This window comes from Diadema antillarum, unplaced genomic scaffold (assembly GCF_040938485.1).
Source record: "Diadema antillarum isolate AM-2024a unplaced genomic scaffold, OU_Dant_1.0 scf00000170, whole genome shotgun sequence".
NCBI classification, from domain to species: domain Eukaryota; kingdom Metazoa; phylum Echinodermata; class Echinoidea; order Diadematoida; family Diadematidae; genus Diadema; species Diadema antillarum.
The window spans coordinates 3,606,129-3,623,503 of record NW_027271059.1 but is presented as its reverse complement, the minus strand read 5'-3'; the positions used below and the strand labels follow the sequence as shown (position 1 = coordinate 3,623,503).

Here is a 17,375-nt window from a genome sequence, read left to right as displayed (position 1 = left end):
TCACATAAAGCAAATCCAGTGAGGCTATGACGTCATCAACTTGATAGCCGTTCAATAATCCTAATCCCAGCTAAAACAACCAAACAAATCGGGTTTTTTTTTCAAACCGTAGAATATCTTATTCTAATATGATTTGATGTGAACTTCGACAAGTAAGAAACGTACCTCTCTCAGACTGATGGAAGTCTTTTGTCCCGTAGACACTGTTATACCGTCGTCTTCTGGAAACGGCTGCACTGTGGGCGGGTGAATGGAGACTTTCACGCCAGAATCCGTGGACAGCAAGCCAACATACTCAGGCTGCTCCACGAACAATGTGAGATGGAGTCCTTTTAAAGATGAGAAAGCGAACAAGCAAGCAAATAAACAAAAAACAAACAAACAAACAAACAAACAGAAATCGGGAGTCAGAGCCGAACTCGAAGCATGCACATAGTAATTTTTTTACAGATCATATTATTGTTTATGTCACATTCACCCTTGTTCATTTTGCTTTCTTTGTGTTGAATAAATGCAATGTTAATAGTACTCTTTATAGTGTTTTCTCTGTAAAAAAAAAATACAGTTAACTCACCATACTGCGCGCCAGTTCTGCCCGTATATCTCGCTACCTTGGCTTTGTCTGCGGGGTTCGCGCCATTAAATGTAAAACAGTTGCCATAGTCTCCGTGCTGCCACATGGTAAAATTTCTGGGGTTTATGGATGAACGATTACAAACCAAAAGGCGATTAATGCTGATACAGATATCATTGCAAGCGTCATATTCTTAGTTTACGGTTCCATTACCTTTTTTTTACAAGCCAGGGTAGAAATACTCATTCAAAAGAAAACTTAAAAAGGGATAAAGAATATTTTGCCTTATCATGTGTTGCGAATGTTTGGAGTCTCATGTTTGTCCCTTTGGTCACGATGGCAGCATGCGGTAGAAAACACAACCTACCAACTACTCAACATGAATGTGTCTTGTCATCTACAGCCCCATAAAATGATGATTTCAGTCGTAAAGTTGTAATCTATATGAGCTCCCTCGTGGAGACTTTATGAGCTCCTTTGCGGAGACGTCCATTATGAGCTCCCACGTGGAGAAGTTATGAGCAGCTCCCTCGTGGAGACATCATGGTATATTAATATTCTTGTTCAATATCTCTAAGATTTATTATTTTTGTTTTACGTTAGTATTGTCTGGGGCAAATCATTTGCTGTATAAGGCCCCAATTTTTTGTTCTCCCTCTCTTCTTTTTTTTTTTAACACACACAGTTGTAATTATCTTCCATCTTATCGAAATCTTGAATTCAAAGTACATGTTGAGTACACGTACAAGCAACCTCATTACAATCCCCCATGTTGATATCATTAATAGTGAACCGAACGCCTCTCTGTTTTTCTTCTTTCCGATTCATTTTGGTTTTATGAGACTTTCCCAGATAGAATCAGGCATTATAGAGTGGCAATAAGAAAGGAAGGGCGTACCGAATAGAAAGAAGAAAAAAGAAGAAGGAAGCCAAAAGAAGTTGTAGAAAGTCAGTGAAGACGAAGAATCAAAAGAGAAAAAGGAAAAAATAAACAAAGGAACAAACAATTTCCTTGAATGGTCACACCTCAATCAATTCGCTAGTAACTATTTTCTACCAGTAGACAAACGAGTACAAAGAGCAACCGAGCCATTACAGTCCCTACTTGTAGCTGCAGTTACGTCTATCGAAGGAGCACTGTAGGATGAGGTCCTCGGGCTGATGGCCGTATTCCCGCAGCTCCTCCAGTGATGGGTTCAACAAACTTCGCACGTCATAGAAATCGGGGTCACGTGACTGCTCGACAATCGCCTCCCAGTCGCTGCTTCCTTTGGATAAAATCATATCATATACAGATTCTAGAGGTGCAGCGAAAAGAAGACTGGTAAATTGAAACACGTACTGGCGCTTTATTCAGCATGGTAGAGAAAGATACATCACTAAACCCACACGGGCAGTTTGCATATACAGTCATTTGACAGTAGTTCGCAGTGAAGAGTACACTACTTTTTCAAACTCGGCAATGGAGCGTCTTTTTAATGGGAAGCTCGTCTGCGCACTGCAATTTTAGAAAGAAAATTGATCAAAACTATCTTATCTCGCTTAATGTACTTTAGAAAGAGAAAGTTTATAGTTGAATATGGACATATATTACATTTATGTCTTACTCTTCATTACAGGTAAAGACGTTTGCTCATTTGGGTTTTCTTTCGTTTTCTAGCTATTTTGAGTTTGATAAGCGTGAGCGATTAATTCACTGGTAACGGATATAATATATATATCCACTCTTTGCTGGTCGAGAAAGAAAGAAACAAAGACTGGCCAATTAAAAAAAAAAAATAGACAAACACATTGCAACGAAACGATCAATCCAAGTATCATGATATGTAAGAATTTAAATGACCTCACCCTGTACACCCTGCCAGTCGTAGTTGTAGAAGTCAAATTGCGAGCTGTCCCACCAACTCTGAAAAAAGGAGAAGGTTTCATACTGGCTGCTTGACACGCTTGAGGAGGACGAATCATCCTGCGACTCGGGTGGTGGTGACGGAGACGATTCACCTTGAGTGGCTGAGGAAGTCTGGGCTGATGTCGCTGTTCACGTGGAAATACAAAACAGGACGAAATACGAGGGAATGCAAGACAAGTTGTGTTTGGTGGCTTTGGGCTTCATGACACAATCAAACAAACAAACAAACAAACAAACAAACAAACAAACAAACAAACAAATCCCGTCTAAACCGGTATGAGAAGAGTGGATTCATTCGAAGAGGACTTTGTGTTTCATAACGTTTTATGGGGATAAACTGTAACGTTATCATGAGGCGTGTAATACAGATAGAACATTCCCCTGTTAATATACCCCACAGCATGCCTGACCTTAGGATGTGTATGAAATTCTTGCATATTTGAGTCAGATAAGCCAGCTCGGAATTAGCTCATGGGCACATTGGTACGAATGACCTTTCTTCTTTTTTTTTCCTCAGTCGGTTATGGGCACTTCACTCGTTTTTTAGAAAGACATAATGCATAAGTTGTGCTTTAAAGAATGTTTTAGCGATTTGTGTCCAGCGGAAATGGCGCTCTAAAAATATCAACTATCATCATTATCATTATTATTATTTTTATTATGTATGGGATTCATCAATCCTGTTCAAACAAAGAATGGACTTGCGTAGACCAGATGTCCAGAATGATCCGTCAATTAACATTAGGAAAGCATCCGTTTCATTATTTTGCACTAAATGTATTAACAATCTCTTTCTATTGATATTGCAAAATACCACTTTTGCTGTCAGGTGGATGTGCTGGCAAGTAGCATTTATATGGATTACATGAACAATCATCACATCACAGATGATTCTCTCAGTGAATTTAAAAATCAACGTGACTCTTGGTACAAATGACCTTTTTTACTACTCATGCCCAAAGTGGATCTCCGAACTGGTTTATTTGACTCACTAGCGCAGAAAGGGTTAACCAGCTAAGTTATGGTTACTTGTTTGTAACTAAATCCTTATTGGTCTTGTATTACAGATTCCTTTGCGTCTATTACCTGTTTAGCATGCCATCCTCTGGTAACGTTTCGGGCGCCATAAGCAGTCGACACAGAATTTATTTATAATAATTATCTTACAGGTGTCATCGGTAGGCATCGCGACGGATTTTCAGATGTTCTATGGATAGCCTCATCCCCATGCTTTACATGCGCAAGTCGAGATCAGAAAACAGCTCTGGGATTAGATCAGCCGAGGAGGGCAGTAGAGGGAATGGAGTTGGGGTTTCATCTACACAGCGGTAACACTTAAATACGATAGTACATCAAAACAGAATAGAGTCATGTTTACTGATAATATGTACCAAAGAAGCCCACTCTCCCAGCATGGATACAGCTTTAAAGAGACTTTAACATGGTCATATTACTACATAAGGAGGCACTCGAACTGTAGGAGACAACTTTAATTGTTGTGTCTCCTTAACGTTTTCAACTATCTCTAATCCCATTCAATCGAATGCTTTACTGCTGACATTGCTTAGTACACAATAGTTTTCTACCACTGTCTCAATACAGCTGGATCCAGTGTTATGCATGGTTATAAAACATTGATATTGATATGAGTGAGTTATTGTGTATTATAAAATGGGTTCAAGAATGTATCCAATAGGAAGCGCTGAAATGAGTCACGTGTGCTTTGGTTATTTTAGTCCCATTGCACTGCGTGTTAAATCCTATTGCCGATCGTCTGTGCGCGCGGCGGCTCCTTCGAATTGCATGCATACGCGCTGTCAATCCTGTAAAGAACTTCTAATTCGGGCTGCCGGTCGGGCGGCCTTTCTTCCTTGTGCGTAACAGTATGTGTGGCGTACGTATACTCTTATCTTACGTACAGTAGACCAAGCGTTGTGGGACCGGACGCGTACATGGCGTCACTTTGAAGGGCAAACCCAACGATTTAGCAGGTTAATTCTCACGCCGTTTTCAGAGTATGTTGTCTAGTAGGCCTATATGAGGAGTCTATATCGAGTCTTTAAGGTAAAGGGTGCATATTCTATGTAAAATAAGTAAGTTTTCATGCGGGAACTTGAGTGTCCGGAACCCAACCCCCATCATACTTATATTATGTGCGGGATTTCCGAGTGCGACGTGCGTAAATGTTTGGGACGAACATCTTCGGACATCTTGACCCACAAAGGTACGTGAAAAATGCTGTTAGTTTTCGAATTTTCGACCCATTTTATAAAACAAATGATGCACAGGATTATTTCGTGGCGTTAGTGGAGGCGTAGCTCACTCTCGGGTATTTACAATGTAGTGCAACATGCACTCGGCTTCGCCTCGTGCATGTTTCACAATTGTAAATACCCTCGAGTGCGCTACACCTCCACTAACGCACTCTATCCTGTGCATCATTTGTATATGAAAGTATGTAGGTATATAAACGGAAAAGCTAGAGCATCCGTTCTTGATGAGGAGAAGAATATGAGTCTTACAGGTTGATATCCCCTCCACCTTGATGGTTACCTGGTGGGCCCGAGGAAGACACAGTGGGAGACTCGTCTCCTCTTATCTCCGGGTTGTACTGGCTGCTGAACCAATCGGAATAATCATAGTTCGTACCTAAAATGATGGGAAGAGAGAGATGAACAGGGGAATGCTGAAAACGTGAATGAAAACGATAGCTATAATAAACATTCATTCATTCATTCATTCATTCATTCATCCATCCATCCATTCATTCATTCATTCATTCATTCAATCATACGATCATTATTCATTCATGTCATTTCTTGTTATTTCTAACGTCAGTCAAAGACTGTGTGTAACAAAGCAAACAGATTACAATTTAAATGCGAGGACAAAATCCTTAAATATGACTATTATGAAATCACACAGCTTCATAGATATATGCATTAGATATATAAAAACAAAATCAAATGATTTTCTTTTTAGACATGAGAAGACAGGTACATGTAGGTCTAAAACCCTCTTGTGTCATAACATGACATTATAAACATAGACAAATATCTGGAACTCGATAAGACTTATCCCTTATTTCCCCTAACATTCCCATGTAAATTTTGTATACATAAAATGCATTCAAAAATTCTTGTACTAGAAACTTATAGACCTGCTAGGTTCGGAGAGTGAAACATAAGCAAAATGATTAGCATACTGCAAATTTGGGAGTGTTGTCCGTTTCTTTGTTTAAATCAGTACAGCACTTACTTTAAAAAAATAATCTATATAGTACATCATCAGTCGAAGAAAGTATCAGTAGTCGTATAGAAATAGTAGTAGTAGTATTAGTTGTAGTAGTGATGAGTGTCCGGAACCCAACCCCCATCATACTTATATTATGTGCGGGATTTCCGAGTGCGACGTGCGTAAATGTTTGGGACGAACATCTTCGGACATCTTGACCCACAAAGGTACGTGAAAAATGCTGTTAGTTTTCGAATTTTCGACCCATTTTATAAAACAAATGATGCACAGGATTATTTCGTGGCGTTAGTGGAGGCGTAGCTCACTCTCGGGTATTTACAATGTAGTGGAACATGCACTCGGCTTCGCCTCGTGCATGTTTCACAATTGTAAATACCCTCGAGTGCGCTACACCTCCACTAACGCACTCTATCCTGTGCATCATTTGTATATGAAAGTATGTAGGTATATAAACGGAAAAGCTAGAGCATCCGTTCTTGATGAGGAGAAGAATATGAGTCTTACAGGTTGATATCCCCTCCACCTTGATGGTTACCTGGTGGGCCCGAGGAAGACACAGTGGGAGACTCGTCTCCTCTTATCTCCGGGTTGTACTGGCTGCTGAACCAATCGGAATAATCATAGTTCGTACCTAAAATGATGGGAAGAGAGAGATGAACAGGGGAATGCTGAAAACGTGAATGAAAACGATAGCTATAATAAACATTCATTCATTCATTCATTCATTCATTCATCCATCCATCCATTCATTCATTCATTCATTCATTCAATCATACGATCATTATTCATTCATGTCATTTCTTGTTATTTCTAACGTCAGTCAAAGACTGTGTGTAACAAAGCAAACAGATTACAATTTAAATGCGAGGACAAAATCCTTAAATATGACTATTATGAAATCACACAGCTTCATAGATATATGCATTAGATATATAAAAACAAAATCAAATGATTTTCTTTTTAGACATGAGAAGACAGGTACATGTAGGTCTAAAACCCTCTTGTGTCATAACATGACATTATAAACATAGACAAATATCTGGAACTCGATAAGACTTATCCCTTATTTCCCCTAACATTCCCATGTAAATTTTGTATACATAAAATGCATTCAAAAATTCTTGTACTAGAAACTTATAGACCTGCTAGGTTCGGAGAGTGAAACATAAGCAAAATGATTAGCATACTGCAAATTTGGGAGTGTTGTCCGTTTCTTTGTTTAAATCAGTACAGCACTTACTTTAAAAAAATAATCTATATAGTACATCATCAGTCGAAGAAAGTATCAGTAGTCGTATAGAAATAGTAGTAGTAGTATTAGTTGTAGTAGTGATGAGTGTCCGGAACCCAACCCCCATCATACTTATATTATGTGCGGGATTTCCGAGTGCGACGTGCGTAAATGTTTGGGACGAACATCTTCGGACATCTTGACCCACAAAGGTACGTGAAAAATGCTGTTAGTTTTCGAATTTTCGACCCATTTTATAAAACAAATGATGCACAGGATTATTTCGTGGCGTTAGTGGAGATGCAGCTCACTCTCGGGTATTTACAATGTAGTGGAACATGCACTCGGCTTCGCCTCGTGCATGTTTCACAATTGTAAATACCCTCGAGTGCGCTACACCTCCACTAACGCACTCTATCCTGTGCATCATTTGTATATGAAAGTATGTAGGTATATAAACGGAAAAGCTAGAGCATCCGTTCTTGATGAGGAGAAGAATATGAGTCTTACAGGTTGATATCCCCTCCACCTTGATGGTTACCTGGTGGGCCCGAGGAAGACACAGTGGGAGACTCGTCTCCTCTTATCTCCGGGTTGTACTGGCTGCTGAACCAATCGGAATAATCATAGTTCGTACCTAAAATGATGGGAAGAGAGAGATGAACAGGGGAATGCTGAAAACGTGAATGAAAACGATAGCTATAATAAACATTCATTCATTCATTCATTCATTCATTCATCCATCCATCCATTCATTCATTCATTCATTCATTCAATCATACGATCATTATTCATTCATGTCATTTCTTGTTATTTCTAACGTCAGTCAAAGACTGTGTGTAACAAAGCAAACAGATTACAATTTAAATGCGAGGACAAAATCCTTAAATATGACTATTATGAAATCACACAGCTTCATAGATATATGCATTAGATATATAAAAACAAAATCAAATGATTTTCTTTTTAGACATGAGAAGACAGGTACATGTAGGTCTAAAACCCTCTTGTGTCATAACATGACATTATAAACATAGACAAATATCTGGAACTCGATAAGACTTATCCCTTATTTCCCCTAACATTCCCATGTAAATTTTGTATACATAAAATGCATTCAAAAATTCTTGTACTAGAAACTTATAGACCTGCTAGGTTCGGAGAGTGAAACATAAGCAAAATGATTAGCATACTGCAAATTTGGGAGTGTTGTCCGTTTCTTTGTTTAAATCAGTACAGCACTTACTTTAAAAAAATAATCTATATAGTACATCATCAGTCGAAGAAAGTATCAGTAGTCGTATAGAAATAGTAGTAGTAGTATTAGTTGTAGTAGTGATGAGTGTCCGGAACCCAACCCCCATCATACTTATATTATGTGCGGGATTTCCGAGTGCGACGTGCGTAAATGTTTGGGACGAACATCTTCGGACATCTTGACCCACAAAGGTACGTGAAAAATGCTGTTAGTTTTCGAATTTTCGACCCATTTTATAAAACAAATGATGCACAGGATTATTTCGTGGCGTTAGTGGAGATGCAGCTCACTCTCGGGTATTTACAATGTAGTGGAACATGCACTCGGCTTCGCCTCGTGCATGTTTCACAATTGTAAATACCCTCGAGTGCGCTACACCTCCACTAACGCACTCTATCCTGTGCATCATTTGTATATGAAAGTATGTAGGTATATAAACGGAAAAGCTAGAGCATCCGTTCTTGATGAGGAGAAGAATATGAGTCTTACAGGTTGATATCCCCTCCACCTTGATGGTTACCTGGTGGGCCCGAGGAAGACACAGTGGGAGACTCGTCTCCTCTTATCTCCTGGTTGTACTGGCTGCTGAACCAATCGGAATAATCATAGTTCGTACCTAAAATGATGGGAAGAGAGAGATGAACAGGGGAATGCTGAAAACGTGAATGAAAACGATAGCTATAATAAACATTCATTCATTCATTCATTCATTCATTCATCATTCATCCATTCATTCATTCATCCATCATCCATTCATTCATTCATTCATTCATTCAATCATACGATCATTATTCATTCATGTCATTTCTTGTTATTTCTAACGTCAGTCAAAGACTGTGTGTAACAAAGCAAACAGATTACAATTTAAATGCGAGGACAAAATCCTTAAATATGACTATTATGAAATCACACAGCTTCATAGATATATGCATTAGATATATAAAAACAAAATCAAATGATTTTCTTTTTAGACATGAGAAGACAGGTACATGTAGGTCTAAAACCCTCTTGTGTCATAACATGACATTATAAACATAGACAAATATCTGGAACTCGATAAGACTTATCCCTTATTTCCCCTAACATTCCCATGTAAATTTTGTATACATAAAATGCATTCAAAAATTCTTGTACTAGAAACTTATAGACCTGCTAGGTTCGGAGAGTGAAACAGTAGCAAAATGATTAGCATACTGCAAATTTGGGAGTGTTGTCCGTTTCTTTGTTTAAATCAGTACAGCACTTACTTTAAAAAAATAATCTATATAGTACATCATCAGTCGAAGAAAGTATCAGTAGTCGTATAGAAATAGTAGTAGTATTAGTTGTAGTAGTGATGGTAGTAGAAGTGGTCGTATAGTAAATGACTGTGATTATATTAAAACATGATAAGTAGTGATTTTTATAGAAAAAGTGGTAGTAGTGATAGCGCCATTGGTATATTAGTGGATGTATAATCGTAGTATAAGTATTATTCATTCTTGTGTAGATATAAAGTTGTAAAAAGGAAATCAGTAGTAGGTACTTTAGAAGCAAAAGTAGAATTATCTTTATTAATAGTAGTAACATACAGTGATGTCGATGTCAAAAGCAGTTTACTAACCCTTGAATTACCATTTTCGTATTTTTTTTTTTGCCAGCGGTTTGGGGGGGGGGGGGGGGGGGGGGGGGCACGTGCCCCCGTGCGACCCCCCCCCCCCCCCCCCCCCCCACCCCGTAGTCATACAGCCCATGAGTTCTACACTAGGTAATCAGCCCACGAGTTCGACAAATACAACACGGGGATTAATGTGTCGGTCTCGCGGGCCTTGTTAGCTTAGTGTCGAACTAATGGGCTGTATGACTCGTGAGCTATATAATTCATTGGTTGTATGATTTATGATCTGTATGACTCGTGGGCTGTATGACTCGTGCAGTGTCGGATCCAGAGGGGGGCGCAACCGGCGCACGCCCCCCCCTTTATTTCTCGTCAAGAACAAAAGAAATAAAAAGAAAAAAATGAAATGAAACCCGGAAGTGCCACCAGAAATATTAGTCACGCCCCCCCCCCCTTTACAGAATTCCTGGATCCGCCCCTGCTCGTGGGTGTCGGTCTCATGACGTGCACCCCATCCATCCCTGTAAGACTCACTAGTGGATGATTCGTCCAGCTTGAGAAGTCCCTGAAACCTCGTGTTCATCAGCTTGGATCTCCTCATCATGTTCACGTTACAGAGGGTAATGGCGGGAAACTGGAGGGCCGCTGAAGTAATGATGTCTGTTCTAGTGGTGTATGGGAAGCTCAGGTAGTCGGCGATAAGTGTTTCACCTGGATCGGAAAATAGACAAGTATTTTGTCTTTATTTTTCATTGTCTTCCCTCTCCTAAATGGAGCAGGAAACAAAAACCTTGTTCGTCATAAATGACATCATCTCGTAACCCGTCCATTCTCACATAACACATCTTTTTGTGCAATGTCGCTGTATATTTTATTTCATTTGCAAAGTTTTTTGATAATTTGTCATGAGGTAGAGTTGAAGATATATACATACTTTTTTTTAATACTTGGAGCCATTTCTTAATCCAAATTGTTTGTTGAGGTTACTTAATTTATCAATTTCCACCTGAATCTTACAAGTGGTAACAGAATTTGGAAGATATACAATTTTTTTCAAACTTTAAGCTTATTGAATTAAAGTATCTGTTCTTTACTTCGAGTAAACAATAAACGACAATGCTTCATAATACTTATCATTTTTTTTTCTATCCATCAAAATCATCAAATTTCATTATTTCGGTGACCCGAAAAAAATAAAGAAATGATAAAGATATAAATAATTAAAAAAAATCGAAGTAGTAGAACTAACCATAGATATCATGTGAATAACTGGCAAGTACGAGGAAAATGTTTTAAAGACCACCACTGTTCCTATGATTTATAAACAATCAGATTTGGGAATTAAAAGATTTGATACAACATCAAGGTAATGATAACACCATGACAGTATCAAATTGGCAGGTATGATACAGGGCTCGTTTCTGCTAGTTCAAATTTACTTGAATAGTCTCTATATGCAATAAATATTAAGAACGAGGAATACACTTCTTTTTTTTTGACGACTTCGCTGATTCATTTATGAAATTATCATACTCAATACAAGGGTATATCCTCTTCTATAGACATATAAGTTTGGTAGTAAAAATCAATGAATAATTTCACCGATTTTTTTTTTTTTTTGTAGAATAGATTTAAGTTTGGCCATGAAAACTGGCAGCCATCATGGAAATACAGGAAATTCATTTTTAAAGCATCCGGCAATTTGTTCTAACTCGAGTTAGTAAAATTGATTATTAGCTTATAAATAAAGCATTAGCCTGTTTGAGTGAATAATTTCCATATTTACGTTAATACAGGTCTTCCAGGCAAAATTCATTAGATTTGCATTCAAATAAACGAGAAGGCGTTCAAATTCAAGTGATTTTCGTCAGCGCTCTGATCTCAAGAAGATGAAGAAAATAAAAATCAGGATTTATTTTCTTCATCTTCTTCCTCATCTTCTCCTATAACACTTTTCTGTAATCTTCTTATGCAAATTTTCTAAATCTTGTTCTTCATGAACCCTATCTGTTGGTAATTTAATTTAACAAGCAAATTAGACAGACATAGTATATTCAAATTTGTACTTTTACATTTCTGAATGGTAACTATTAGTCAATCAACCTCATAAATCTTGACTAGTAAAACAGCATACTTTGCCAGAGAAACACGCCAAGGCAAACCAAGAAGGACAATGTCCAGAAAATCTTCTCGATGATGGATCTAGCACTGTAGATATTCGGTATCCCGTGGGCGGTGGTCGTGGTGGCGAACTCTGACAAGAGAGCCGTGACGGTGCTTGGAGACCTGGACTCCACGTCAGAACTACGTGACCCGACTTCGATGTCGTCGTCTTTGCTGAGTGATTAATGAGATCGAGCGAAAACACTAAACTTAGTTTTCCGTGGACCCTATAGGGTTCATGGTTATTCCGAAATAACTACAAGGCCACGGCAGGTTTATATATGCAGGGCAGTATATAACATTCGCATATTTGAAATAATACAATTCTGATGATGATAACAGTGATACCTGTAATAATAATGCTAAAAACTATAATGCCCTATTCCTGAAAAAGAAAAGATCAATTTTACTTGTGATTTTCATAACATGATACATAATGATTACATCTGTAACCTATTCGTTATCACGACTTTTGAAATCCATGATAACAATGCTAAAAACATTGATGGAGTTATGCCAATTATATAAATACTTTTTGAATTATAATACTTGCTTCTCAAGTGGTGTAAAAATAAATGGGAAATAATACCAGGCTACTAACACCACCTCTACCACATCTCCATTTAATTATCATCATCTGGATGTTTTGTGATGTATTATATAATCTTTGAAACAACTTGAGACGTATGAATTTCAAGTTGACTGCATAAAAACGAACAAGATTTCAGGGTTCATGCGTTTAGAAATAAATAATGATATTCGTTGCAAACATACGCACAAATCAACAGGCGACGATTTTATCACCTAGAAACATGATAAAAATCACGTTTTTGATCGATAACATAGAAAATGCGATGCCTTACCCCTAAATGTAGACCATTGTTGACAGGATCTATAACTTTCATGAAAAGGATATCACTTTTCGTAATCTAAATGAATATTGTTGCGTGGACAGTTGATAGGTACATAGATCACATTTAGAGTTTGATTGCAAAAGGAGATAACTCCATTCTTGTTGATTTCACATATTTACATGGAAGCTGTTAAAAGCAAAAAAAAAAAATTGATATCAAACTTTCAAAACATTATTTGTCGTGTAGCAAGTGAGGTATTATTGTAAATGTTTTATTTTGCTCTATTTGATGATGGTATTACTTGTAAATGTGAAAAAAATCTCTTAGCGTATTTTGCGATCAAACTCTTAACTTTAATGCTTTCTTATTTCTGTATTTTTGTTCATCTGGGTTCACTCTGTCTGACTATAAGCCAAATAACGGCCACAAGATACCCAATTCCGATCCTGCGGTGAAAAGGCGAGAAGTTGAGACATTAGTCTTCTCGATTTCTTGGGTGAGAGAAGACTCGAAGACGGGGTCATGTATCTCACATTTTTGTCTTATCGGACCCGAGATAATGAGAAGATGCCGAGCAGACAACTCGGACCTCTCGCCGTCTCCCACCCGAAGTGGACGAGACGCCGCGGCGTGGAAGTCTCTCCAATGCTCTCAGCGGCACTTTAAGCTTCGGTAGTCTGCTGCTGTCTGTAAAGCTCAGTATATGCTTAAAACAGGGAATTCAAGGTTCTTATGTTGTTGGGTTGCGTAAATTCCTGAACAAGATGTTTTACAGGCCATTCCTTTTTTATCAATCTATACGATTAAATCTGTACGATTTGGTCTTTACGATTCGGGGTTATCTTACTGAACGGCTAATGTTTGCAAACGTAAGGAATTCTCGGTTTCGTCAGGGTCCCTAAAGAGTTGCAATCAAATTCCTAAACTGATCCAATCAAATTCTCAAACGGTTTTCATTATGTCAAACAATTTTTTCTTGAGGCGAGGTAATTTTGAAGGGTGCTGTTCGTTATTCCGAAGGTTCGCTATTCCGAAGGTTCGTTATTCCGAAGGGTCGTTAATCCGAAACACACAAATTCCCTATACCTAGAGGCTGGTTATTCCGAAAATGAAAAAGGGTTCGTTAATCCGAACATTTGTGGCGTTATTCCGAAGGTTCGTTATTCCGAAGATTTGTTAATTCTAAAATGAAATTCGGAATAATGAACCTTCGGAATAACAAATCTTCGGACTAAAGAGCCTTTGGAATAACGAACCTTCGAAATAACGAGCTGTAACCATTTTGAACATGTTCAAATCTGAGACCATGCTTTCGTTCATGTACGTCGATAGTGTTGACAAGTTGGTTGTTACGATTTAAGTATTCATGTTTAATCGATAATTATTTATCTGACAATATTAATCGGAATTGCCTCCTCATTTCTTTGGCGATTCTCACCATCTTACACAGTACAATGCATAGACAATTTCTGCCTTGTCTCAGATGAATGTTTCCACGAATCCACAAAGATCAAAGCTCACGTTTATATCTTAAAGCATGATAGTCATGATGTTTGGTTTAAGTGATTATCACTGATGACCTTCACGTTATTTCACAAAGAAATACTTTCGCACACCACACTGGGTCATGGGCTGTGACTGCGCAAGGGGTGTAGTTTATGTATGTTTTGTGTGTTTGTATGTGCTTGTAAAACTTGTGTAATTATATAAAAGGCGAAAAGACAAGCAATTCGTACAGTACCGGAGACCAAGAAACGGATGAAAATCATTCAAGAAGTAGAAAAAATGAGACTCAAGCAGATGATACGACCGAAGCAAGCAAATGAGTCCAAGTAGTAGGATAGTGAGAGACATGAATAGAAATGTATATTGTAACTATTTGTATATACAAATGAATTCCAAGGATTTTCTTTCCAGCTCTTCGTTTACATAAGATATGATATGATATATGATATTGTATATATATATATATATATATATATATATATACACATACACATATATCACATATATATATATATGGGTGAGAATTTTGAACGATGTACAATTGCCAATTTTCGTACCTTATGACATTCTTTCCCTTAGAACACGCCAGGATGATCTAAGCAACCAGATTTTTTCATGTCATCTCAAAGATTGGTAAATTTCCTTTCAGGAAATATATGGTTTGGTGGACTTTTGCCTGATATTTTTCATTTCACCAGGACTTAAAGCGTAAAAATACGGTAAAAACGCTATTTTCACAATAAATTTTGTTTTTCAAACTAATGATGTGCATTTTTAATGGTACGTGGCATCTAATATCTGACCATGTTCTGGATCTGACATATCATGGGTATGTACCACAAAATTATAAGAACTTTATGAGCACGTATAAAATTACAGAGAACAATTAAAATATCAAAGTCCTAAACAGACGAACGTCCGTGATGCTTTTATTTCTATCGCTGCTGCAAATTCTACTTTGTTGTCCCAACTGTAACGTACACGAAAATTTGGTGTTCCACCTAATGAACATATCCTGCAAAAATTGTACGTCTGCTGGCTGTACATGGGACGTAATATTCTTTTATGCAAAATTATACTCAGTTTTCGTCACGGACGTGCTTCCGCTATTTTCTAATAAAGATCGTAGCCCATGAAACGTTATTGGCGATATTGTTCTGAGTCGTAATCAACTAAGATCTAGCAACACGATAATATGTTTGTTTTGAGTTTCTGTCCATCCTTTGTCAAATAGGAACCGAAATTATATTTTTAGACGAACCTCCAAGAAAAAAAGAACGTCCGTGATGATTAAAACGTTTTCGAGTGGGACACCATCTTGCTTTGATGGCGAAGGTGCAGTTTACCTTTGGCTCTCTAGCCGAGGAGCTGCATGCCATTTTTGGAGCGGACTGAGGTTCGTCAGCAGATTTTGGACTATGCAATTCACCAAAAACCAAGCAAATAATTAATATTTTCTCTGAAAATTCACCTCCTGATCCCCCTCTGAGCAATACATATGTCGTAAGGGTGTCAAATTTCTTACAATTTGCATTGGCAATACCTTTTCAAATTTTTGAAAGAGTTAGGAAGGCTAGGTACTCTCTGCCGATTAGTTATCCGTCCTGGAACATGACCCTAGTAGTAGAACGAACGTCCGTGACAATTCCAGAGAACGTCCGTGACGTATGCAATCCCTCCGATAGGGATAACTTGTCCCGAAAGTGTCCTGTATTCTTTAAAACTTTTGGCTCGAATAGCGACAAATAAAGTTTTACAAAGTAGAAAATGAGTTTAGAGCAGTAGTTACAGAATTTTTAAGGCGCTATGTGATCATGATGAACAAACAGTTGAAAATTTACTCACAATTTTACGCTTGTTTTCCCTCTAATTATACAAAAACAGCTTAACACTGAAAACAAAGTTATAGGAACATGGAATTTTGCGTAATCTGTAATTTCTGTGCATTTGAATTTCTTTCTAATGAGGTTCTGGAGACAATTCGTACTGTTACAGGTTCTGAAAGTTTCGCTCACGGACGTTCTGTCCGAGAAAGGAAATTTCTGATAATTACAAATATATTACTGCACATAAATTTAATGTTAGTTGAAAATATTACCAAATCACCGAGCCGCTCATACCCAAAAGTGAATAACGTTCAGCACACAATTTACCTGTAATAACAAACGGAAAACGTTTTTTTCACGGATGTTCGTTGGTTGAATAAGTCAGTGGATTACATAGTAGGAGAAAGATGATCAGTGCCACTTTTTAGTGACAGGTGCTCTAAGTGTTTATCTTTTGAATATGGTAGCTGCCGTCTCAAACAGAACTCATCCAGTTTTGGTCTCCATAACGGACGTTCGCTGTATTGTCATGATATTAAATGCCTTAATTCATTCTTATTTTTCTATTCATGACGATTTTTCTCTCATTCCCTTAATAGCCTGTACATGCTGCGACCAAACAGAAAACAAAACAAAACAAAACAAAACAAAACAAATCCGAAAAGTGCTACGCACTCACATTCAGGATAATGACGGAAGAAGTCTGTAATGAGCATGTGTTGAATAAGAAACGGAAAAGTTTCAAAAGGACGTGGAAGCAGTTGAATGAAAATGACTGAGAAACAGAGAAGGGATCGAGCTCCAACACACATAGAAAAGAATTGCCAGTGCCCTCCCGTTATACCAAATTCCTCTGGAGAAGTTTTTGTTTGTTTGTTTATGTTTTTTATTCATCGAAATGCCGTCACAAGCGAACAGAAACCATGCAGTATACAATTATTGTCTGATGAAAACACACAAATCCTCCGCATATCATCACATGGTGTTGTTTTATACTCATCAATGAAAAGCAATATTCATTTGTAATTTTTTCCAAGATTTTTTTTTTTTTCATTTTACATTTAAGAGACAGAGAGATCGTCAATTTGTTTGTGCTTTTGTGCTTACTTTGAAAACACATGTTAAAAAAGTAATTATTAAGAATAGGTTCAAGGTTGCACTTTGATACGTTCGCTCTTCCAAAGATTCGTTACTCCGATGCC

The 17,375-nt window shown here is 37.7% G+C and overlaps 1 protein-coding gene across 1 annotated transcript in view; it reads right to left on the bottom strand.

The window, feature by feature from the left end:
• Positions 1 to 17,375, bottom strand: part of LOC139722710 (uncharacterized) — a 50,149-nt gene that overhangs the window by 14,279 nt on the left and 18,495 nt on the right. Inside the window, exons 2-11 of the mRNA XM_071634001.1 lie at positions 11,959 to 12,161; positions 10,359 to 10,535; positions 8,748 to 8,843; positions 7,511 to 7,606; positions 6,274 to 6,369; positions 5,037 to 5,132; positions 2,423 to 2,608; positions 1,680 to 1,842; positions 575 to 690; positions 166 to 329 (exon numbers count right to left, since the gene is read on the bottom strand). Coding sequence (XP_071490102.1) covers positions 166 to 329; positions 575 to 690; positions 1,680 to 1,842; positions 2,423 to 2,608; positions 5,037 to 5,132; positions 6,274 to 6,369; positions 7,511 to 7,606; positions 8,748 to 8,843; positions 10,359 to 10,535; positions 11,959 to 12,161 — 1,393 coding nt within the window. The remainder of the gene's footprint in view (positions 1 to 165; positions 330 to 574; positions 691 to 1,679; positions 1,843 to 2,422; positions 2,609 to 5,036; positions 5,133 to 6,273; positions 6,370 to 7,510; positions 7,607 to 8,747; positions 8,844 to 10,358; positions 10,536 to 11,958; positions 12,162 to 17,375) is intronic.